The 24,895-nt window shown below is 40.7% G+C and overlaps 2 protein-coding genes across 2 annotated transcripts in view; one reads left to right on the plus strand and one right to left on the minus strand.

The window, feature by feature from the left end:
• NAA60 (N-alpha-acetyltransferase 60, NatF catalytic subunit) overlaps positions 1 to 13,695 on the minus strand; it is a 60,404-nt gene extending 46,709 nt beyond the window's left edge. Inside the window, exon 1 of the mRNA XM_077141995.1 lies at positions 13,629 to 13,695. Within this exon, the coding sequence (XP_076998110.1) occupies positions 13,629 to 13,664 (36 nt within the window). The 5' untranslated portion in view covers positions 13,665 to 13,695. The remainder of the gene's footprint in view (positions 1 to 13,628) is intronic.
• Positions 13,593 to 23,943, plus strand: ZNF597 (zinc finger protein 597). The gene is made up of 4 exons (XM_077141994.1): positions 13,593 to 13,926; positions 14,088 to 14,165; positions 14,942 to 15,068; positions 19,183 to 23,943. Exons 2-4 carry the CDS (start codon positions 14,133 to 14,135, stop codon positions 20,241 to 20,243), a joined length of 1,221 nt encoding a protein of 406 aa, XP_076998109.1. The 5' UTR covers positions 13,593 to 13,926; positions 14,088 to 14,132; the 3' UTR covers positions 20,244 to 23,943.
• The last annotated feature ends 952 nt before the right edge of the window (positions 23,944 to 24,895 follow it).

Here is a 24,895-nt window from a genome sequence, read left to right on the forward strand (position 1 = left end):
AGCAGTGAAAGAAGGAATTCTCTTCATACCATCACCCCTCAGAGATTTTTCTGGGTCCCCAGCCCAGGGGTCTGGGCTCGGCAGGTCTGGAACGAGCCTCGGGCCTCATGGGTCTGCGCAGAAGCCGTCCTGGCCCCCGCTGTCTGGACCAAAGCCCAGACACCCACCTGCACCCACAGGCCCGAGCGAAGGCACCTGGGACCCTGCACCCCGACAGGCTGGGGTCCCCAAAGGCCAAGGGGAGCGAGGCAGCGGGGAACCGCGGGCTGGGAAGAGGCGCCAGGCCCAAAGCTTGCAGGAATATTTTAATAAATAAAAAGCCAGTTGAACCAGGGTGTGACTGAGATGCTGGCCAAGCTTGGCTATTGGATTCTTTTCCTTCCTCCTTCTCTAACTGCGCCAGGAGCTGTGGATACAAATGACACTGAGACACAGCCCTGCCTCAGAGGAGCCATGTGTCATGAGATGGTCTGATGAGGGTTGCAAAGAGCCCTGGACAAAAGGCAGCAGAATTTCTGGAATTACTATTTGCTAAGTGTCTACTAAACGCTGCTGCTGGCCCTCCTGTCTGTTCTCACTTTCCCAAAGACCCTGAAAGACAGGTATTGCTGTTCCCATTTTTACAGACGGTGATGTACTTCCTTAGGACTTTATATCCTGCAGGGTGAAGCTTCTCTCCCAGTGGCAGCTCTGAGCCCCCACCACGAGGGGTCGAGTTAAGGAACAAACAAACTGGCTCAGCATTAAAAAGCCAAGATGCCTTCCTCGGATCACAACTTTTCTGACTTACACAGGAGGGTGGCCGAGTTTCTTTCTTTAATATTTTTACTCAGATTCTTCACGCAGACATTCCAAACATGGTGTATAATCAGTGGCTCACAATATCATCACATAGCTGTGTATTCATCACATTGATCATTTTTTTTAGAACACTTGCATCACTCCAGAAAAAGAAATGAAAAGAGAAAAGAAAAAAACTCATATATACCGTACCCCTGACCCCTCCCTCTCATTGAACAATAGTATTTCCCTCTACCCATCTATTTTACCATTGTCACCCCTATTATTTACTTTTTCATCCATACTTTTTTACTCATCTGACCACACCCTGGATAAAAGGAGCAGCAGACACAAGGTTTTCACAATCACATAGTCACACTGTAAAAGCTATGTAGTTATAAAGTCTTCTTCAACAATCAAGGCTAATGGAACACAGCCTAACAGTTTCAGGTACTTACCTCTAGCCACTCCAATATACCATAAACTAAACAGGGACATCTATATCATTCATAAAAATAACCTCCAGGATAACCTCTCAACTCTGTTTGAAATCTCTTCAGCCACTGTAACTTTATTTTGTCTCATTTCTCTCTTCTCCCTTTTGGTAAAGAAGGCTTTCTCAATCTCTTGATGCTGGGTCCTGGCTCATCTGGGGAGTTTTGACCCATGCTGCCAGGGAGATTCACATCCCTGTGAGTCATGTTCCATGTAGGAGGGAGGGCAGTGAGCTCACCTGCCCGAGTTGGCTTAGAGAGAGAGGCCACATATGAGCAACAAAAGAGGCTCTCTGGGGGTGCTGAGTTTCTTAAAGGCAGAACATGAAAACATTTTCCCCAGGTTCCAGAAGCAGAAAATAAAGAGGCCACAGTACAGGCAAACTCTGTGCTGTCAGCTCACTGAGCAGCATCTGCTGTGCATGAAAGGGACATGGATCACACTGGTGCACTCCCACGAGAGCAGAAATCCTCTGCAGAGGAAGTGGATTCTTCCGATTCACTGTTCTCCATGAATCAAAGCTGGTACAACCAGGAGATATTTTGCTTCCAAAGAAACTCCTCTTTGGTGTAAAGCGATACAGGTATATAGCATTAGGATCACCATAGATGTCATTGCTTCTCCAATTAGAAACAGATCAGAAGTGGCTAAAGATGACCGTGGGGCCACTCAGCCTCATTTCAGAGGGCCAGGGCAGTACACAGGAGGCTGTGGTTCTAAACCAACATCATCAGTGCTCCCTGAGCCTGGGTTTGCAATCACACTACAAGACATTGATGTTGAAACCAAAATGCTTGCATGCTTGCTTATAGTTACAGTGGCTGTGTTCTAGTTTGCTAGCTGCTGGAATGCAATATACCAGAAACAGAATGGCTTTTAAAAAGGGAAATTTAATGAGTTGCTAGTTTACAGTTCTAAGGCCGAGAAAATGCCCTAATTAAAACAAGTCTATAGAAATGTCCAATCAAAGGCATCCATGGAAAGATACCTTGGTTCAAGAAGACCAATGAAGTTCAGGGTTTCTCTCTCAAGTGAGACAGCACATGGCAAACACAGGGCTTCTCTCTCGGCTGGAAGGGCACGTGGTGAATACGGCATCATCTGCTAGCTTTCTTTCCTGGCTTCTGGCTTCATGAAGCTCCCTGGGAGGTGTTTTCCTTCTTCATCTCCAAAGGTCACTGGCTGGTGGACTCTCTGCTTTGTGGTGCTCCAGCATCCTCTGCTCTCTCCGAATCTCTCTCTCCAAAATGTTTCCTCTTTTATAGGACTTCAGAAACTAATCAAGACCCACTCAAATGGGTGGAGACATGTCATCCCCTAATCCAGTTTAACAACCATTCTTTTTTTTTTTTTTAACTTTTTTTATTAATTAAAAAAAATTAACAAACAAAACATTAGATATCATTCCATTCTACATATACAATCAGTAATTCTTAATATCATCACATAGTTGCATATTCATCATTTCTTAGTACATTTGTATCGATTTAGAAAAAGAAATAAAAAGACAACAGAAAAAGAAATAAAATGATAATAGAGAAGAAAAAACTATACGTACCATATCCCTTACCCCTCGCTTTCATTTACCATTATTTCAAACTGAATTTATTTTAACATTTGTTCCCCCTATTATTTATTTTTATTCCACATGTTCTACTCTTCTGTTGATATAGTAGCTAAAAGGAGCATCAGACATAAGGTTTTCACATTCATAGAGTCTCATTGTGAAAGCTATATCATTGTTCAATCATCATCAAGAAACATGGCTACTGGAACACAGCACTACGTTTTCAGGCAATTCCCTCCAGCCTCTCCACTACATCTTGAACAACAAGGTGATATCTACTTAATGCAAAAGAATAACCTCCAGGAAAACCTCTCAGTCTCATTTTACTCTTCCCCCTTTTGGTTGAGAAGGTTCTCTCGATCCCTTGATGTTAATTCTCAGCTCATTCTAGGGTTTTTCTCAGTCCTTTGATGCTGAGTCTCAGCTCATTCTAGGATCTTTGTCCCACGTTGCCAGGAAGGTCCACACCCCTGGGAGTCATGTCCCACGCAGAGAGGGGGAGGGTGGTGATACTGCTCATCATATTGGCTGGAGAGAGAGGTCTTAGGCCTAATTTTAAGTAGCCTTAGCCTATCCTTTGCGGGATTAAGTTTCATATGAACAAACCCCAAGATTGGATGCTTGGCCTATTGCTTTGTCTGTCCCCACTGCCTATGAGAATATCAAGAATTCTCCACTTGGGGAAGTTGAATTTTCCCCCTTTCTCACCATTCCTCACTCAAGAAAGTGAAGGTAATCTCTTGGTGAAGTTTAGGGTTTCTCTGTCAACTGGAAAGGCACATGGCAAATATCATGATGTCTGCTACTTTTCCCTCAAGGCCTCTTGCTTCATGAAGCTCCCCAGGGTTCGTATTCCTTCTTCATCTCCAAAGGTCTCTGGTGGTGTAGAGTTTGGCTCTCCTCATTTTCATGGGTCTAAAAAGGGACTCCCTCCAAAAGGTTTCCTCTTTTAAAGGATTCCAGTCAAGGCCCACTTGGAATAGGTGGAGTCACAACATCTCCCTCTACTCAAAAATTAATACACACAATTGGATGAGTCATATCTCCATGGGAACAATCAAAAAGCTCCCAGCCAGCAATACTGAATGAGGATTAAAGAACATAACCATTCTTAACTAAATCACATCAACTAGGGAGATGATCTCATTACAGTTTCAAATATACAGTATTGAGTAGGGATTATTCTACCTTTAAGAAATGGGATTTATATTAAAACTTGGCTTTTCTTAGGGGGCATACTTCCTTTCAAACCAGCACAGGCTGGAATACCTATCCCCTTGTTGCATGACTCCTTCCCCATATCAGAGTTCCTGGGAAGCCTCATTATTAACAGAGTATCAGAGGAAGGGGAGGTAGAGAGCCTTAAGAGTCATTTTGACACAAGCCATAGTATACACAACAGACCCTTCTTTGGTGTCAGAAATGTTTGTCCCACAAGGCTAATATTCCTTGTTTATGAGCAATGCTAGATCTGCCAGCTCTTGCTGGTTCTTGTTTTTCTTGGTTCCATGCAGACCAGTTCTCCTCTGTTAATGTGTCCTCATTAACCTTTCAGGCCCTGACTTTCTTATTCCTACCAATAACACATACTACCCTCAAGGTTACTTTTCATTTCTGTAGAAACCTGATTTTATCCCCATTTTCCTAGTTTAATTCTTAAAACACTTATTTCCCCCTTTCAAGTTCTTCGAAAATACCACCTTAACCTAGTTGTATCTGATTGCTAAAACACTGATAAAATACTTTTACTTACATTTTTTTTTCCAATTGTAACGCTAATACTCCCTTTGTGCCAAGTAGTATTCAATGTATATTATTTCATTTAATCATCCTAACAATTCCCTGGGGTAGCTGTAATCTTTTTTCCTATTTTGCAGCTAAGGAAACTGAGGTTTAGTGAGGCTAAATAATTAGCACAAGGTGTCATAGCTATTAAGCTGTTAGGAGCAATTTCAACTCAGGCAAGCTAACTCCAGAGTCCTGGCTTAATTACTCTGCTAACTCTGAAAGTAATGCACACTCACTGTAATAAATAAGAAAAATACCGAAAAGTAAAGAAGAAAAAAAAAAACCTTAAGATAATCACTCACTCAGCATTACTATGTTTTCTTAAGTCTTGTTTTAGTTTCCTAGGCTGCTGGGAGCAGATACCATGAAACGGTTCAGCTTGAGCAATGGGAACTTATTAGCTTACAGTTTGAGGCTGGAAAAAAAAAAAGTCCAAATCAAGGCATCGCACAGGCACTGCTTTCTTCCTGAAGACCAGCTGCCAGTGACCCCTGACTTCTCTGCCACGTGGCCTCTGCTAGTCTCTCCCTTCTCTTTTGGGTTACACTGTCTTCAGCTTCTTGCTTCTGTGGCTTTCCTTCTCTCTTTCCATATTCATTCCATTTATAAAGGCTCCAGCAACAAAATGAAATCCTATCCTGAAAAGGATGGGCCACATCTTAACTGAGGTTGACTTATCAAATGACCCTACTTACACAATGGATTCACACCCACAGGAATGGATTAGCTTTAAGAACATGTTTTCTGGGGCACATACAGCTCCAATTACCACGTTGCTCTTTTTGATACTCCTTCCTTCCTCCCTCCCTTTCTTTTAGTTCTGTTGTTTTGGTTTGCTGTAAAATACTCTGAGCAGAAGAGATGAGCAGAATGAGAGGACCCCAGGAAGAAATAACCACACTGAAGTCATGAATGGATTTTCACATGGCATCAGATTCCCCCACAGGCTGATCTGATTCCTGGTGTCTACCCTTTATAGGGCTACCACAAATTGAACCCCTTTTTTTTGTATCCACAGAGGTTGGGCATAGCTCTGGTTCAAAGTCAACATAGGAAGGATGCCCTCACTCCAAGCAAAGCAAACAACTCCTTTCCCAACTCCTATACATTTAGATAAAGCATACTTATGTGAAAGACATACCTTTCACACTGTAACATTTCTCAGAAGAAAGGCCCAGGTCAAAAGTTTGGGGATTTTCTGTATCTTTAGGTGGATCCATCAGCATTGCCATATACCAAAACTAGTAATTTACCCCGAAGTTCAACTTCCAATCCAACAAAATTCTGCTCATACTTCAAATAGGGGTCACAACTGAGTGAGAGTCAGATATATCATAGTGAACATAAATTTGACTCACCTCACAAATACGATATGCACAAAGGAATGCAGTCAATAAAAGTTCAGAATAAATCTGAATGGAAAAAATATATCTTCAAAGTACATGAAATTAAAATATTACTAATTATTTATTAGGAATTTATGATTCCTATTCCAGTTTACCGATATGACTGTATAACCTCTTCTAGTATTTCTAAAACATCCCCTATTTCCTTATCTGTCTCCCATCTTTGATGTAATATGAGCCCCTCTGATACGGTTGACTCTTAGGAATCTTTTTGATGCATTTTAAATAATTTTGATGGTATTTTATGTACAATTTTGTACCTCATTTTAAATTTATAATGAAAACATTTTCCCATGTTACTAAAAACTCCCAAATATCACCTTAAATGGCTACAATAAAATTTCATCCCAGGGAGGAGGAAAAATACTTATACATTAAGTCATTTCCAACTATTCTTTATTATAGACAGCTCTGCAATGAGCATCTATATATATATAAAGCTTTCCCAATGTTTTAATATATTTCCTTAGGATAATGTGGCACTGACTGACAGTTGTGCTCAATGTTTACTTCCTCCTTTCTTATCATTGTAATAAATCCTACACTTTTTTTTTTAAGGTTTGGGCTATCTGGAACAAATATTATGCTTTCTAACCTCCCTTGAGCTGTAACAGAGCATTAACAATTATAATTATAGTTACTGAATCATTATCCAGATGCTAACTTTCTGATATATTGTAATATAACCAGAAGCAAATATCTGTAACTGTTGTAACCCACCAAACTATAATCCAGATGCCTGTTTTTTCCAATGCTGATGCTATGTTTGAAATTGCATAACCTTTAGCTTGTAACTGGATAGTAACAAGACAAGTCATGACTGGCCCTGCTTGTATCCCCTAATCTTGTTTTGCCATTCTGAAGTTGGGTGCCCCTGCACATAGTCTCCTTAATGATAATTAAGGAAGTAGCATAAGCTATCTCATAAATGACCACCTTACTCATTATCCTAAGCCTGACTACCTTTGTTTGAATGCTAAAAAACACTGAAAGTTTCCCCAGTTTGCAGAAACAGATTTAAGATCCATAAGCCTTCTGATCTCCTTATTTATTGCACTTAGCAATAAACTCTCTTCTCAAAATTCTGGTATCTACTGATTGATTCTGTATGCATCAGACGAGGACTCACTTTTGAGCCATAATAGAGGTAGACATGTGGTTGTGTGTGGCATAATTTTATTCTTGGCCTGGTGGCTTAGTCTCTTTCTCTCCCTCCCTCGCCATTTTGGCACATCTGGTTCTTCTAGACCTCTGAATTACAAGCCTCACCCGGGACTAGTGATGGTGCAGTCTTGTCTCTTTAACCCTATTGGTCTTCTCCTTAGTCCTCCACCTACCCAACATCCTCTGCTACGGGTACACTCAGGAACAGCATCTCTATGGTCACAGTCACTCATCCGTCCTCCCTGTGTGATTGGCTACCCTCCCCTGGAGGCCACACCCTAACTCCGCCTCTCCTCAAACTGTATATAATCCAGGGCTCACCGAGCCTCGTGGTCTTTAGCTACTGGTGGCCCTGGCATAAGCGTCTACCAACAATAAAGCTACCTCGCTTCATACCTTAATTGACTTGGCCTCCAGTCCTTTAGACCCGCAGCGAGGTCTCCTGCGCGCGCCCCTTGGACCCAGACCCCCGGCTCAAGCCCCTTTTCTGCGTGCGGCAGTGTCGTCTAGCAAGCAGTGAGAAGCTGAGGAGTAAAGGGTCCCCGATAGTTTAGCGGTTGGGCCAAACCGCAGTTGTGAATCCCTGTGACTCAGTTCTAACTAATGGGATATGAACAGAAGTGACAGGTGCAGTCGCCAGGTCCTGTCCTTAAATGGAAGGGGCTTAATTCTGCAAGTTAAATCATTACCCTCCCCACTACTGGGACATGACGCCCAGGTGTGCAAGTCTCCCTGACAATGTGGGACATGACTCCCAGGCATGGAGCTCCCAGGCACCATGGGATTGATAATGCCTACTTGATTAAAAGGGGTAAAATAGGGCAGGCCACGGTGGCTCAGCAGGCAAGAATGCTTGCCTGCTATACCAGAGGACCCGGGTTTGATTCCTGATGCCTGCCCATGTTAAAAAAAAAAACAAGGTAAAATAAATGTAACAAAATAAGGTGTCAGAGGCTAAGAGATTTAAAATAGAGTCGAGAGGCTATTCTGGAGCTTACTCTCATGCAAGCTTCAGCTAGGTATTGTGACTTGCCATGGTACGGCAAGTCCCACCCAACAGTATTCCTGCAAACCCTAAAGAATACCCAGGGCTCTGAGACTCCATAAAAAGTTTCACTCACTAAGCTTATTTTTCAGAAACCTAAACCTTTCAGATGATTCCTAGGCCAGATAAACCCTGAAACCCACAGGACCCAGACTCTCTGAGAGCATCAATCAGTTCCATCCCCCTACCCAATAACGCTGACACCCCTTTTCAACATGAAATAGTTAAAAAGGTCATTGCAGAGATATCCCTAAAGATTGGAAGAAAGATCAAAGAGAGGGAGGAGTTGTAACACAGAAGATAGGATTTAACAAATGAGTATGACTACTGACTTATAGTCAGTCAAGTCAAGAATGCTTGCCTGCTATGCCAGAGGACCCGGGTTTGATTCCTGATGCCTGCCCATGTTAAAAAAAAAAAAAAAGGGTAAAATAAATGTAACAAAATAAGGTGTCAGAGGCATTTTTTAGTCTCTAGTGCCTTAAAGCAGCTAGAAGGGTGTGGTAGTTAGATTCAGTTGTCAACTTGGCCAGGTGAGCATACCTAGTTCTGTTGCTGCTGACACAAGCCAATGGTACGCAAACCTCATCTGTTGCTAATTACATCTGCAGTCGGCTAGGAGGTGTGTCTGCTGCAATGAGTGACGTTTGACTTAATTGGCTGGTGCTTAAATGAGAGCACAACGTAGCACAGCCTAGCAGCTCAGCATTCCTCATCTCAGCACTCGCAGCTCAGCCCAGGCCTTTGGAGATGCAGAAAGAAGTCACCCCGGGGAAAGTTGCTGGAACCCAGGGGCCTGGAGAGAAGACCAGCAGAGACCATCCTGTGCCTTCCACGTAAGAAAGAACCTCAGCGGAAAGTTAGCTGCCTTTCCTCTGAAGAACTAACAAAATAAATTTCCTTTTATTAAAAGCCAATCCGTCTCTGGTGTGTTGCATTCTGGCAGCTAGCAAACTAGAACAAAGGGAATACCTGAAATTGTGGAATTCTAACCCATGCAATACTTTGAAATTTGTTCTATAACTACTTTCTAAAATGTACTTTGAAATTTATCACTTTTTTGTATATATGTTACATTTCACAATAAACATTTTTTTAAAAAAACCCTATGTTTTTTCTAAGGTATCAATAAAGGTGCTATCATTAAAAAAAAAAGTGACTGTGTCTGAAGACATGGTGTTGATATCACTGATTTGAAATAATAAAGATAAAAAGAGTCAGAATCTAGAATAAAGGTTACCAGGAGACAGGATGGACATAGGGAGTTAGAAGTTAAGGTTTAAAATGTACAGAGTTCCTACTTGGAATGATGGAAGTGTTTTTATAACAGATGGTGGTGATGGTAGCACAACATTGTGAATGCAATTAACAGCACGGAAATATACATCAACGTGGTTAAAAAGGGAAGTGTTAGATTGTATATATGGTAGTAGATAAAAATTTTAAAAATCCATGGAACTACACTATACAGTGAACCCTATGTTAAACCATGGTCTATAGTTAATAGCACAATTATAAAAATGTGCTTATCATCAATTGTAACAAATTTTCCACATCAATGTAAGGTGTTAATAATAGGGTGGCATATGGGAATCCTCTATTTTATGCATGCTTGTTCTATAAACCTAGTTTTCCAATAAAGAAAAAAAAAGTGAAGGGGAGTGGTGAGAAAAAAGAGGAAGGGGTGCACAATCCCTTTCCCTCTCCTGCTGGTGGCAATGCAGATGTGCTGGTGAGTGACATGGGATGAAGGTCATGAGAGGAAGCACCCAGAGGATCGCGGAGCACAAAGCAGAGGGGGCCTGGGCTCCTAACAGTTGCCTGGAGCAGCCTGGGTTAGATTTTTGTTTGTTTAAGCCAAGGTTATCTTGGGTCTCTCCACAGAGCTAATGAAATCAGATGCCTAATGAATGCAGACGGAATTTTAAAATTGGATTTACATGGGTCAAGTGGTATGAATAGTTTTAAAACTCCTGATGTATACAGTAGGGACAAATTACAAGAGAATATACTTATTCATCCTACTGGCAAAGTGAAAGCACTTGTTCTAGCAAACCCTTTCTATCATACAGTGTTAATAATTAAAAAAAAACTAACCGAGAGGTCAAAAACAGCATTTCTTCTAATTATGAGAACATCATGCATGGTAGGAAATAGAATGTTTTTGACTCACTCCCAAAACTCTTCTCCCCACTCCAGCTGGCACAGAGCCTCGTTTCTACGGGTACAGCCTCTCTGCATGCTGCAGGGCAGAAAGAGGTGAGGCCATCACTTCTCTTCTGGTCACCTCTTCTCTGATACTCTTAGGCCAGTGTATCTCAAATAAACACCTGATCTCAGAACTCTCAATCTAATGGACACTTTTTGGGGGAGTGGGGGGTGACTAATTATCTAGGCGTTTTTAGTGCTCTCCCCTGCTACTGAACCCATTGTTTCTCCTCCATCCCTGCTATGTCTAATCTGGGTTCCCTGCAGATCTCATTACCCTCTCCATTCCTCAGAATTAATCAGCACCAGTAGGTCCAGAATTTCTTAGGAAGCATCTCTGGCCTCAGCCATTGAAAAATAATCCTGTTAGAGTTGTCATAGAACAAAGCCACTTTCTGGTAGGGGATAACATGTTGAAGACAGTTTAGAGCCAGAGCCTCTTTGTGATAGAAGGTCTACTGTCTGCAGCTCGAGGTGACCGGAGCTTCAAAATCATGAGAGCCTCTTGTTATTATTGAATGCAAGGTATGCAGGTATGAGCGGCAGTTATTTTCCCTTCAATAAGAGATTGGATACTGCTGAACATCAAGTTTTCTAACTGCTCAGCCCAGGTATTCTGGACACTTGCGAGAAAAACTGCCAAAGTAGGGCAGAAAGGCATTCCTACTTACCTAGACCCCTTTAGTGCAACCGTGAGAAAGCCCTGCCAATTTCCAGTCATGACAGCTCATGAAGGATTCACTAAAAGGCCGCAAGGACCAGAGCCATACTTATTTTTAAATAATGAACCCTAAAAAGCAACACCTTCCAGGAAAAACACCAAACCTTGTGAAAAAATGCAGGCTGGATTTGTTAAAAGTCACCAAGGAACACATATATACTTAAGAGTTAACAGTCGTGATCTCTGGATGATAGGAATGTGGTGCTTTTATTTTCTTATCTATATTATTTCTAACTTTATAAAATTTGCAAATTACTTATTTGTAATAATAAAAAATTATTTTTATCTCCCAAAGATGATGTTTTCCAGAGGAAGCACATATTTAGGTATTGGAAGAATTTCAGTACAAACAGATTATTATCATCATCATCAGTTCAAGGCTGAAATGGATAAACTTGGCAAACGGGGATTTTTAAGTTTTGATCATTAAAATCTGTCATTTAATATATAACAGAATTTCTAATATTAAAAAATTGAGCTAGTCATCTTATTCTTTGACTCTTGGTCTATCTTGGACTTTGTATCTCACATTTATTTTTAGCAAGATTCCAAGCATTCAATTCCCCTTTTCTGGTATACTCATTTAGTTTTGGTCATTAGCTCCTAGAAGATCTAGGGAAGATTTTGCTTCCTTTCCCGTTTTAGGGATAACCCTCTCTCTGGCTATTCATTGTGTTATCACAAACTTAATTTCTAATCATTGAAAAATGTATGTATTTCTTTGTAATAATGGGAACAGGGTTCAAGAGCCTTGAAAATCCAGATCAGGAGACTCTGAGCCCAAAATGAGATACCCCCGAAATAAGAACACCATTAAATATACATAGGAGGAAAAGAAGCAGAAGGAAGAGGGGAAAGAAGACAACTTGAGCAGCACTGCGGCTCTGGGATAAACACAGGCCTCTATGTAGCAGACTGGGAGCTTTTCTTCAACGTTTATGCTTTGAATTGTCTAGCCCAAAGGGGAGCTTATCCTTAATCATTCTTCCACCCTTTTCTTTCAGTACCTTTCTGTTTCCTCCTGGGACACTGGTTCTGTAAATACCCCTTTTGCGACTCATCCCCGCAAGGCCTTACTCTTAGCTAGCTGTCAACAGACATCACTTGTGGCAGATCCTATCTGATTGGTTACCTATCTGATTATCTATTCCACTTTCCTCTTTTTCTTTTACAACAGAGCCCTTATACTGTAGGTTGACAGTCAGGGGAGGCTGGGTCCTTTCCCCATTGCCAGGTGGTGAATCATAATGGGTCAAAACCAGTCACGGTAGTCTTTTTACTCTTGATAATGATTGAGGGACATCTCCTTGAGGGCCTAGGGGAAGATTTTCCTTCCTAATAAAGCCAAACTTGGAAGAAAACACTCCTCTTTTTAGCTTGAAATCATGTCTACAGGTATTATCTGGATTCGCTGTCATCTTCATCAACGTGCCAAGGATGACAAAGCAGAAATTTGGAAGCATTGGAGCCTCCATGTCCTTGAGTCACTGAATTAACCAACCTGTAACTGCCCTATCTTTGAACATCTTTTTTGGGGTTTTCTGTTACTTACAGTTGGAAGTATCCCTATCTGCTACTCCATCAAATGCCACTACTTCATTTGTCAACTCTGATACTTTTGTTTTGATAATAACACAACCATCCACTGAGCAAACCTTTTAGGTACAGGCACGTGCTAAACACTAGAATAAGAACATATATATTGAGATTCTTATTCACAATTTTCTATTAAGGGTCTATCCTTTATGCCTTTACGTTTTTTTCTTTTTTCTTACTAACTTTTGTAAGGTGACAATTTCTTTCATTTACATTATCGTATCTTTGAAACTACCCTCTGAGGTAGCCAGGAGCGCTCTAGGCAGCTGAAGAAAACTAAGATGCAAATTGACTGACACCACCGAAGCAAAGTAGAGGGAAGGAGCGCAATTTTCTAACTCTAATTCTCTACACCACGGCACCCCGTCTCGGTAAATGGGAAATATCCGGCACTGGGGCAGGTTGAATAAGAGGTACCAAGCGGAACACAACGTCTCGCAAAGCCAACCAATGGCTCTCCTCCTGCCCGAGGCTGCGGCCGCTGGACACGATGCCCCTAGAATTCTCCGGGTAGGACACGAGCAACTCGGCCGATTTGAACTGTGTAAACGCATTAGGCCCTGCTTTACGGCCCCTGGCACAGCCATCCGCCTAACACCCAGCGGCCTGCTCAGGCTTAAGTCCTGGACTCTCATTCGCTTCACTCCTGCCAGACCCAAGTGCCAGGGCAACAGGGCACTGCCGGCCGAAGACACATTTCGTTATCGACTCTCTCAGGAATACCTCCCGGTATTCCTGCTTCCATTCCTCTCGTAAACACTACGTCCGTCGGGCAGTCGCACTGACGCCGCACTTCGACTGCTCACCAGGCACGACGCTCACGGGGGAGACCCAGACAGCGGAACCGGAAATACTTACTTGGAGAAACGGAGGGAAAACTACATCTCCCAGCATTCCCAGCGGTCCTTAGATCCTCCATTACGGTGCTCGACGGTCAACGCTCAAGAAGGACGCCCCTCGGGTCACGCAGACCAATCACAGGCCAAGACGCTATATTACGTCTAGGGGCGGGCTGCTTTGCCAGCTCTCCCGGCAGCCCCAGCTAACGCGAGGAGTAGAGCGCGGGAGTCTGTCGGTGGCAACGGCTGTGGGTCTTCGCGCTCAGTCGGGCTTTGCTTCCTGTTGCTTCTTCTCGAGTGGGTCGAGGCTTTCTAAGGTCATTAGCCCCATCGCGGTCATTGGGGGCTCGGTCAACCGGGCTGGGGAGAGGAGCTTAGGTCTTACAGGGATTTGGGGAAGCGAGGGAGCCTGGAGGTGCGAGGAGGAGTTTTGAGGCCAAATTGGTTTCTCTGAGAACTATCTTTTCTCCCCTTGCAGCTTTGTTCCGAAATCCCTGTGGCGACTTGAAGGCACACCTCAGGAATGGCGTCCTTGCCCCCGGCAACTGCGGCCCAGGTGAGGCGTGGGCCCTGCTTCCTGTCCAAGTTCCGGTTTCCCAATGCCCAAATAGCCCTTTCACCACGCTTAGTTTCTATACTGGACACGGAGGAGAAGTAACCTAGCAAATTCTTGTTTTTAGACCACGCGCTGGGAGCATCGCCCCTTGGAGGAGTCTGTAGCAGATTTTCTTAGTTTTTCTGGACTACTTCTCAAAATTGCAGTGTTCTAGGCTTCACTCTGCGCATGTTGAATTAAAAACAACACAAATAGATATTCCAGATGATTCTTATTCACACCAAAATTCTGATTTATAGGACTGGTAAACGTAGAGAAGGAAGAGTAGGCCTGGATGAGGTACTACAGTGAACTTAACAGTGAGTGTCATGGGAAGAAAGAGAGAAAATAGAAAAAGGAAGGCTGTTAGGAGAGTCCTAGAGTCATCTGTTTTCTCTCTCTGGACTGCTCAGTCTTCTTTAGCACACCCCTAAGAGTTGTTCACTCATCTTTAATCTTCCAGGATAGACTACACCATTTTCACAGTTTACTATCTTTGTCCTTATTCAGTCCTTACTCAGAATTTATGTCTACGTTATTCTCCTCCCAACCCTCAACCGCAGCCCTTAGGACTCATTATACTTTATATCCACCACTCAGAAACATTTCACTCCAAGCCCTTTTCTCCTTTGCATTTGATGTTTCAACCTCTTATCTGCCTTTCTAGACTGAATGGGGGTGGGAGTGGGGTGGCCCTGAGGTCTCCTGTACTCATATGGGATGTAATGTTGTTTCAGGGACCAGTGCTGTTTGAAGATCTGGCTGTGTATTTTTCCCAAGAGGAATGTGTGAGTCTGCACCCTGCCCAGAGGTCTCTCAGCAGAGACGTTGCACAGGAATGTTTGGAGGATATGGCCTTGCTGAGTAAGGAAATTTTTTTTTCCGCCCGCACTGTGTTTAGAAACTTTGGTCATTCTAAGATTAGGATTTCATGCCTCATCCACATTTTGTTTGGGGGGAGTAGGACCTATCCCTGGGTAATTTAATGTGGCTATTACAAGAATTTGCAAGGGAGAGCAGATGTCATATATGAATTGACTTTAAAAAACAATCTAGTGTAGTACAGTGATTGTGTATGTACATGAGACTTGTTAGTCCTTCGTAATCTCAAATTTTCAGTTTTACTTGGGAAAACAGTTACGATAGGTTACTGTCATTTGCTAAAGATTGGAAATTGATTTACTTTTAAGATGATGTTCTGCCTTTTTCACTGAAGGGGAACCGTATACAAAGTATTTCTATGCCTGAGTAGATTTTTATCTCTGACTAGAGTTGAGTATCTAAACTATCCCATAACTCTAATTTTATTTATATCTTCCATGTCTCTTTACCATATTGATGTTTTCCTCTATTTTCTTAAATATATGGGGCATATATTTCCATTTTAGCATCCGTTCTGCTAATGTTATCATCTGTGTCATTTCTGGGTCTTTTCTATTGATTGATATTTCCTCCTGTTTTTCTGCTCTTTACATGTCTGGTAAGTTTTGATTAGATGTTGGACGTTATGAAGTGTATGTAATTGGGTGCTGGATTTTGTTGTATTTAAAATATATATATTTGTGGGTTTTGTTTTGGGGTACAGTAAGCTACTTGGAATCAGTTTGATACTTTCAAGTCTTGCTTCTTTGCTTTGTTACGGTACATTCAGATCTACTTTAAGTCTAGAGCTGATTTGACCCACAGCTAAGGCATTATATTTCTGAGAATGCTGCCTGATGCCTCGTGTGTTAGGAGGTCTTTAACTTTGTCTGGTGGAAACATGAACTAATTGTGTGAACTCTGGGAATTGTTCTGTCTATTCTTTTTCAGTGATTCTTTCCCTGGTTTCGAGTAATTTCTTCTCATGCACCTGCAGATCAGTACTCAGCCAAAGTCTGGGACCCCATGTTGATCTCCAGAACCTTCTGCTAGGCATCTCTCTTATCTCTAGTATTTTGTCCTCAAATTCTAGCTATGTTGGTATCACTGAACTCTGAACTCACTCTCCTCAAATCATTAAAGTACTGTTTGGGTTCCCATGGTCTACACTGCAGCCCAGAAACCCTTTCCAGCTGGAACAATCATAGGGATTTGTTTCTTTGGAAGGGAAGGCCTATTTTCTATCCATATACTGACATTATAAATGGAAGTGTATTTGGGAAAATATTAAAAAGGACTGCTTTTTGGCAGGCTCAAGATCTTTTCTTCAGTGAGGGGTAAAGAAATTTTTGGAAACTCTCTTGGTAACATAACTATTTCTGATAATCAGGGTTTCTTGTTATGCTAGAAAAATACTCATCCTTTTATTTATTTATTTGTTTTATTTTATTTTATTATTTTTTTTTTATTAATTAAAAAAAGAATTAACAAAACAATTAGAAATCATTCCAATCTACATGTACAATCAGTAATTCTTAATAACATCACATAGTTGCATATTCATCATTTCTTAGTACATTTGCATCGATTTAGAAAAAGAAATAAAAAGACAACAGAATAAGAATTAAAACATAATAGAAAGAAAAAAAAACAAAAAAAACAAAAACAAAAAACCTATACCTCACATGCAGCTTCATTCAGTGTTTTAACATAATTGCATTACAATTGGGTAGTATTGTGCTGTCCATTTCTGAGTTTTTATATCCAGTCCCGTTGTACAGTCTGTATCCCTTCATCTCCAATTATCCCTTCTCTTTTTTTTTTTTTTTTTAATTAACGGAAAAAAAGAAATTAACCCAACATTTAGAGATCATACCATTCTACACATGCAATCATTAATTCTTTTTTTTTTTATTAATTAAAAAAGAATTAACAAAACAATTAGAAATCAATTCAATGTACATGTACAATCAGTAATTCTTAATAACATCACATAGTTGCATATTCATCATTTCTTAGTACATTTGCATCGATTTAGAAAAAGAAATAAAAAGACAACAGAATAAGAATTAAAACAATAATAGAAAGAAAAAAAAAACAAAAAAAACAAAAACAAAAAACCTATACCTCACATGCAGCTTCATTCAGTGTTTTAACATAATTGCATTACAATTGGGTAGTATTGTGCTGTCCATTTCTGAGTTTTTATATCCAGTCCCGTTGTACAGTCTGTATCCCTTCATCTCCAATTATCCCTTCTCTCTTTTTTTTTTTTAATTAACGGAAAAAAAGAAATTAACCCAACATTTAGAGATCATACCATTCTACACATGCAATCATTAATTCTTAACATCATCACATAGATGCATGATCATCATTTCTTAGTACATTTGCATTGGTTTAGAAGAACTAGCAACATAACCGAAAAAGATATAGAATGTTAATATAGAGAAAAAAATAAAAGTAATAATAGTAAAATCAAAACAAAACAAAACAAAACAAAAACCTATAGCTCAGATGCAGCTTCATTCAGTGTTTTAACATGATTACTTTACAATTAGGTATTATTGTGCTGTCCATTTTTGAGTTTTTGTATCTAGTCCTGTTGCACAGTCTGTATCCCTTCAGCTTCAATTACCCATTGTCTTACCCTGTTTCTAACTCCTGCTGAACTCTGTTACCAATGACATATTTCAAGTTTATTCTCGAATGTCCGTTCACATCAGTGGGACCATACAGTATTTGTCCTTTAGTTTTTGGCTGGATTCACTCAGCATAATATTCTCTAGGTCCATCCATGTTATTACATGGTTCATAAGTTTATCTTGTCTTAAAGCTGCATAATATTCCATCGTATGTATATACCACAGTTTGTTTAGCCACTCTTCTGTTGATGGAGATTTGGGCTGTTTCCATCTCTTTGCAATTGTAAATAATGCTGCTATAAACATTGGTGTGCAAATGTCCGTTTGTGTCTTTGCCCTTAAGTCCTTTGAGTAGATACCTAGCAATGGTATTGCTGGGTCGTATGGCAATTCTATATTCAGCTTTTTGAGGAACCGCCAAACTGCCTTCCACAGTGGTTGCACCCTTTGACATTCCCACCAACAGTGGATAAGTGTGCCTCTTTCTCCGCATCCTCTCCAGCACTTGTCATTTTCTGTTTTGTTGATAATGGCCATTCTGGTGGGTGTGAGATGATATCTCATTGTGGTTTTGATTTGCATTTCTCTAATGGCCAGGGACATTGAGCATCTCTTCATGTGCCTCTTGGCCATCCGTATTTCCTCTTCTGAGAGGTGTCTGTTCAAGTCTTTTTCCCATTTTGTAATTGGGTTGGCTGTCTTTTTGTTGTTGAGATGAACAATCTCTTTATAAATTCTGGATACTAGACCTTTATCTGATATATCATTTCCAAATATTGTCTCCCATTGTGAAGGCTGTCTTTCTACTTTCTTGATGAAGTTCTTTGATGCACAAAAGTGTTTAATTTTGAGGAGTTCCCATTTATTTATTTCCTTCTTCAGTGCTCTTGCTTTAGGTTTAAGGTCCATAAAACCGCCTCCAGTTGTAAGATCCATAAGATATCTCCCAACATTTTCCTCTAACTGTTTTATGTTCTTAGACCTAATGTTTAGATCTTTGATCCATTTTGAGTTAACTTTTGTATAGGGTGTGAGAGATGGGTCTTCTTTCATTGTTATTTATTTATTTTAACAAATAGGAATCCCAGTCACTGTTCAATTGTGATGGCTCAGCTGTCACATTGAATAGTTTAAGATATTAAAAACTGAGTCCTACATAGACTGACTAGAACACCCCACCTCTAGACAGGGTCTCTCGGGATTATTCTTAGCACCTATCCTGTTAACACCCTTACTTGGTTATAGTTATTCTCTGCTCCCTCCCCTTGCATGTTCACCTGGAACTGGATCCTTTGGGAAGCCAGTAGAGTTTGTTGACTCCTGATTTTGCATGTTATCAGTGTCTGGGTTATAGAATAATCCTTCTACAGTTTCCTAGTCTTCTGATTCTTTCTTAGCTTGTCCTTTCCCCAGCACATACCCAGCATAGAGGGTGTTGTCTATGTTCTGCTTTGTTTTGTTTTTATCAACAGGTGGGGAAAGCGAGGTGGAGGTTAATCAGCAGTTAAGTCTAGAGTCTATGGAACTTGAAGAGCTTGCCTTAGAAAAATGCTCCATTGCCATACCCCTTGTCTGTTATCCGGAAGAATCTGCTGAGGATGAAGCTGAAAGCCCTGAAGGGACAATATCAACTGGAACACCCATTTGCAGAAAAAGTCTCAGAAGCCTTTTAGTTACCATTGAAAATCATACCCCACTGGTAGAACTATCTCAATGTTTAGGAACCAGAGCACTTTCTGAAATCCTTGATTTTCCCTGGGAAGAAGCCAGTAGTGAGTGTAAGAGTCCTGAATGTGACCAGAGCTTCAGTAATAATTCATACCCTGTTCCGCATCAGAAAATTCGTTTGGGTAAGAAAAGGTATGAATGTGGTGACTGTGGGAAAATCTTCAGTTATACAGTCAACCTGAAGACACACAGGAGAATCCATAGCAGCCAAAAGCCTTACCCAGGTGCTGAGTATGGCACCGCCTTCTGCCAGCACTCACATCTGTCTCAGCACATGAATATCCATGTAAAGGAGAAATCATATACATGTGGCTTATGCAGGAGAGGCTTTATGTGGCTCCCAGGATTGGCAAAGCATCAGAAAACCCATAGTGCAGAACAGGCCCATATGTATGCTAAGCATGGGAAATATTTTAGTCAGAAAATGAATCCTGCTTTGCATAAGAAAACTCACACATTGGCAAGTCAGTCCCAGTCCACTAGGGATGGGAAGAACCTGGGGCATTCCCCACACCTTGTCCATCCCAAGAAGGGCCCCAAGGGGGAAAAAGCATTCAACCATTGTGAGGAAAGTTTACTTTCATTCCCAACGTTCAAACCCTTAAAATGCCTCAAGTGTGAGACCACCTTTCTTGATATCTCTGAGCTTATTTCCCATCAGAATGTTCATAGAAGGGAGAAGCCCCATAAGTGCAAAATCTGTGTAGAAAGTTTTATTTTGGACTCAGAACTTGCATGCCGCCAGAAAAGCCACGTAGGAGAGGAACCATTTAAATGCACCATGTGTGAGAAAATTTCAGGTTGAAGATGCACCTCAACATTCATCAGCAAACCTACATGAAAAGCACTGTATAGAGAAAAAATTTTCTTTGATGCTTCTGTTTTTTAGTGTCTATACAGTGGAAAACAGTTACTTTTTGTGCCAGCACTGTGCTAAGTGCCTTATACTCCTTATATGTTTATCATTTAACTCTCACCACACCTTGATGTAGGCAGTATTATTTCTGTTTTATAACTGAGGAAACATACTTGATGTCACATGTCTAGCGAATGAAGCCAGGATTCTAGGATGCTCAGTTACTGTTCAAAATCTGTTTTTATGAGTCTGAGAAATACAGTGCTTTTTTTTTTAGATTCAGTTTTCATTTAAATGAAGGTTATTGCTAGAGTTCTTTTAATTTTGTTTACTTGCTTTCCAAATAAGGTTTTGAAAGGGGAGAATTTATTTATTTTTTTGCCAGTTCTGCAGATATAGAATCTAGGAGAGTACTTTTATATGGTTTATACTTGTTTTTGCATTAACTAATATTTGTATGAAGTTATTGTTTTACATGTGAGTTTCTAAAGAATTTTGGAAGCCTTTTCATTTCCTGTATGTAAGTTCCCAAATGAATGGATTAGTTACTCTTGATGGCTGTTAATAACCGTGGTTTTCCCCTTCTGAGTTCTGATGCCCCTGGCAGGTATTGCCCTTGTGATTTGAGTGTTGGCAGGGTGTTTTGGCAGCCTCACTACAGCCCTTTCCTGGTTCTTGGGTTCGAGATGGTGGCAGAGCCTGCCCCTCTCAAAGGCAACCCTTGATTTGCCTTCAGATCTCCGTCAAAGCACATTATGTGTCTTGGGCTGAGTAATAGTAACTGTTTTAGTGAGCATGCTAGATACACCTAAATCTGTGAAAGGGAAGGAACTGTCTCCATTCTTTTAGTGAGGAGACCTAAGCCACAAAGGGTAAAGTGATAACCTTGCCTGAGATACAAAAGTAGCGATGAGATGAAGTTGACATTTAAACTCGGGTCACTTTAACCAAAGCCATGTATGCTGCCATACTGCATTAATTGTTGGAATTCTCATCAGTTATAAGCACTGCAAACAGCTGGTCATGATGGAGTCCTTTGGACTTGTATTTCAGATCCCCTTTGTGTCTTATCCAAAGTCTAGCTTAGGTGTTCAGTTATAAAGCAGCAGAAGGACTCTCCAGGACCTGAAGTTCAAGTCTTCATCCCTACAAGCAGAGCAGAGACTGTAAACTCTACAGACAGTACTTAAGGTTTTAGTTTTTGTTGTTTTTTTTTTAGTTTTTCCCATCTCCAAAGAAAAATACATACCAAAAATTGTTAGTTTAGCCAGAATCCTTGACAGTATATAGGTTCTTTAGATACTAATACCATAGATAATGTAGCAAAATATTGTTAAATAGAATGATTAATAATAGCAAAGAGCCCCAGGATTTTGTAAATATATACACATATAGCATTTCTTTTTATAAATTTTATTGCATACTTACATCAAAAGGCTTTTTGCTCAGGGTGTAAGATTGTTAAACTATGTTATTTGCTAAAATGGGATTTATCACTGAGAAATCTCATGAGCAAATATAAGGCCTCTATAACAAACAAGAAAACAAAAGACCTCTATAGGCCTAATTGGATGGAAGGTAGTCCCTGGAACACATGGTCCTTCTACAGAGCAACAAATTGAAAACTGAGTGTACAAAAAGATGCTGGCTACTGTGCTAAGCTGTTAACCTGAGTAGAGGCAAGAAGATATTGTTGGTGAGTGAAGAAAACCAAAACCAACAGCCCAACTGAGCACATCCACTCCTTTTTCCTCTTTTGTTCTTGTGTTTTTCTTGCTTGCAGATCCACAATTGAGACCATGTACTCTATATATCAAGGTCAAATTTGGATCTTTGCTTCTGGTGTCTCCATTTTTAGGATAGAGGACACCAGTCTGCCAAAGCTTCAGGGTCTTGTATCAAAAAGCAAGCCCCTCTGGAGATTTTTCTTCATCAGGTCTCTCTCTCTCTCTGTGGTGCTTTACATTGTGTAGAATGCTTTAAATTGGGTAGAATGTCACCAGTTAAATTTCTTATTAGCCAACTCTGGGATATAATGATTTTTGTTAAATATCAACAAAAGTGCTACCTCCCTGTTCTCCTGCTTTTGCCCTTGATGCTAGAAGCTGGTACAGTGCCCCAGCACACATTAAGGGCTCTAACATTTGAGTTAAAGAGTTGTGGGATGGTGAATGAACTTGGAAAATAGGCCCCACTGGCACAGCTCCTGGAGAGAGAGTATCCTAGAAGGCACTTGAACAGAATGGTGCAGGCCTAAAAGAGGTAGCTGTCATCCTTTCCTTCCTCCCAAGGAATCACATGGGAGCAAGGAATCTTATTCTGCCCCACAATATTGAAATTCACCTTTCTAGATGAGGCGTTTTTTACAATTAACCTCTCAGAGTTTTGCAGTTTTCTTTTTTCTCCAGATTTTGGAAGATTATGCCAAACCTCAATAAAAAGTTAGAAAAATAGCATTTTCATAGAAACATTAACATACACGTACATAATTAAAATGGCTTTTTGGTCTAATTGCTGTGCAGAAAAAAGGGGAACAAACAAAATAAAAATCCCCAAGTGTTAGCTACTGTGGAAAAGAAAAGTTGATGCCTTATTGTGTACTTGTACCTAAACAGGTTTCCTGGATGTAATTCAAGCTGCTCTGACCCCAGAAAGTTGAAGGAACAGACCAGTGTCACACCACTGAGATCCATGCTGTTTTTATGATGATGGCTTTTAACCCTTATATTTATAGTGCCAACTGATGGACATAGATTCCACAAGTTTGTCATTCATAGATTTACCATATTAATTCAGACAGCCTACCATGTTAGGTGTTATTAACAAACACTGGATAAAAATTAATATAGGGATGTAAAACTAAAGGCAAGTATACAAAATGTAGTTTGCAGCACAGACTTTTACTTTGCAGATTGAAAGCTTTGTTGAAGATATCAGCTCTTGAACGAATTGCTTGGTTTTGTTATTGATGTAGTGATGAAAATATGTACTGAGTCTGTAATATGATTGCTGGAATATCAGGGAATATCTTTAAACACTCATTAATGCTGAAATGGCTCATTCCAGTCGAATTCAGATGTCAGGGCGTTACATTTTGTGATTTTAAAAATTGTGGAATTCATTTTCAGAGGATTTTCACTCAAAATATTTTTGTTTAGATCTTGTTTGCTTCTATTCACATCTTCCCCATTAATGCAGAAAATGACTAACCCAAGAATTCAGGAAATTAAAGTGGCTGTTCACAGTAAATGTTATTTTAGACTTTTGACTCCTGGAATTCCACATAATTAAATGGCAGTGTTCTGATGACTGCAGCATAAGATGTCATGTAATCTGAAACTTAAGAGTTTTGCTAAAATTATCTGCCTGTTTACGGCATATGTGTACAAAGGAGGCATAGTATCTTGTTTGTGTGAATAGAGTGTATTTTGAATGATTCATTAAACTTGTTATCCCTGTAGGATTTCAGTAGGAAAGTGGTTTTTGCTTTGACCATCTGTTTAAAAAAGTAACCAAAATATGCATATTAGAAGTGCCTACCTATTTCACTTTTGTAGATTGGAAGAACTATTGATCTGATAACAAGATACCATTACCCATCTTTCTAAGCTGTTTTTTTCTTTCTTTTTTTTTTTTTTAACTGATATTCCTTGTATTAACAGTCTAGGGAACAGGGGGATACGACATGTTTATGTAACCTGAGAAAATGCTGCACTCTCCAGTTCTTTTGGATACCTCCAAAGTATGTTGTATAACATACGACGTGTATAAGTTCTGTTTCTACCTCCAATGATTTGATTTCTTCTCTTGAATGTTTTGTTGTTGTTGTTTTTGGGTTTTTTGGTGGGGATGGGGTGCATGGTCCAGGAATCGAACCTGGGTCTCCCTCATGAAAGGCGGGCATTCTAATGACTGAACTACCCGTGCACCCTTCTGTTTAATGTCTCAATTTTGTTTTTGATATATTATCAGTTTTCGCTGTGGATTGTAAGCTCTCAGTGGGCAATGATTATCTAATGTGCAATTTGACATTTAATAAATGCCTTTTTTTACAATGTTGGCAATGAGTTTTGTTTTGTTTTTTACACTTCAGTGGTTTTAAGTATATCCACAATGAATTTTGGAGACTGGCGGGAGCTGTGGTTTGGAGAGGAGGGTGAATGAATGACTTCGTGCCATTTAAATGACTGGAGGTAAAATCGCTCGTTTCCTGGAGCTCGGAAGAAAATTCCAGCGTTATTCCGGGAAGAAAGGGCAGGAGACGTCCATTTCCCATTCAGGCTTTGCTCCACAGCAGGGGGCAGAGCCAGGCAGCTCAGGCCCCACAGAGCAGCGCGTGCTCCACGTGGGTGCTCAAAGTAAGGAGCACAAGGTAGGGAGGGTGGGGCGAGTAGGATTCCCAGGAGGCTGCGCGGTGGAGCGAGTAGGGTTCCCTGCGTCCTCTGTCCGGAGCCGGCCGGCGGAAATGCCAACGACATGAGACGCGCTAGAGCGCCCTGCTTGGCAGGGAACCGGAAGCTTCAGACGCACTTCCGGCGATCCCTTCGCTCGGTATCCGTTGGTGCGGCTGGTGACCGTGGACTGTCAGCTTTCCGGCGGGA

The sequence above is a fragment of the Tamandua tetradactyla genome, chromosome 23 (genome assembly GCF_023851605.1).
Source record: "Tamandua tetradactyla isolate mTamTet1 chromosome 23, mTamTet1.pri, whole genome shotgun sequence".
NCBI lineage: Eukaryota > Metazoa > Chordata > Mammalia > Pilosa > Myrmecophagidae > Tamandua > Tamandua tetradactyla.

Coding starts and splice junctions, on each gene's coding strand:
- ZNF597 (XM_077141994.1), top strand. CDS start 14,133: ATGGCGTCCTTGCCCCCGGCAACTGCGGCCCAG. Junction 14,166..14,941: donor CCCCGGCAACTGCGGCCCAG/GTGAGGCGTGGG, acceptor ATGTTGTTTCAG/GGACCAGTGCTGTTTGAAGA. Junction 15,069..19,182: donor GGAGGATATGGCCTTGCTGA/GTAAGGAAATTT, acceptor TTTTATCAACAG/GTGGGGAAAGCGAGGTGGAG.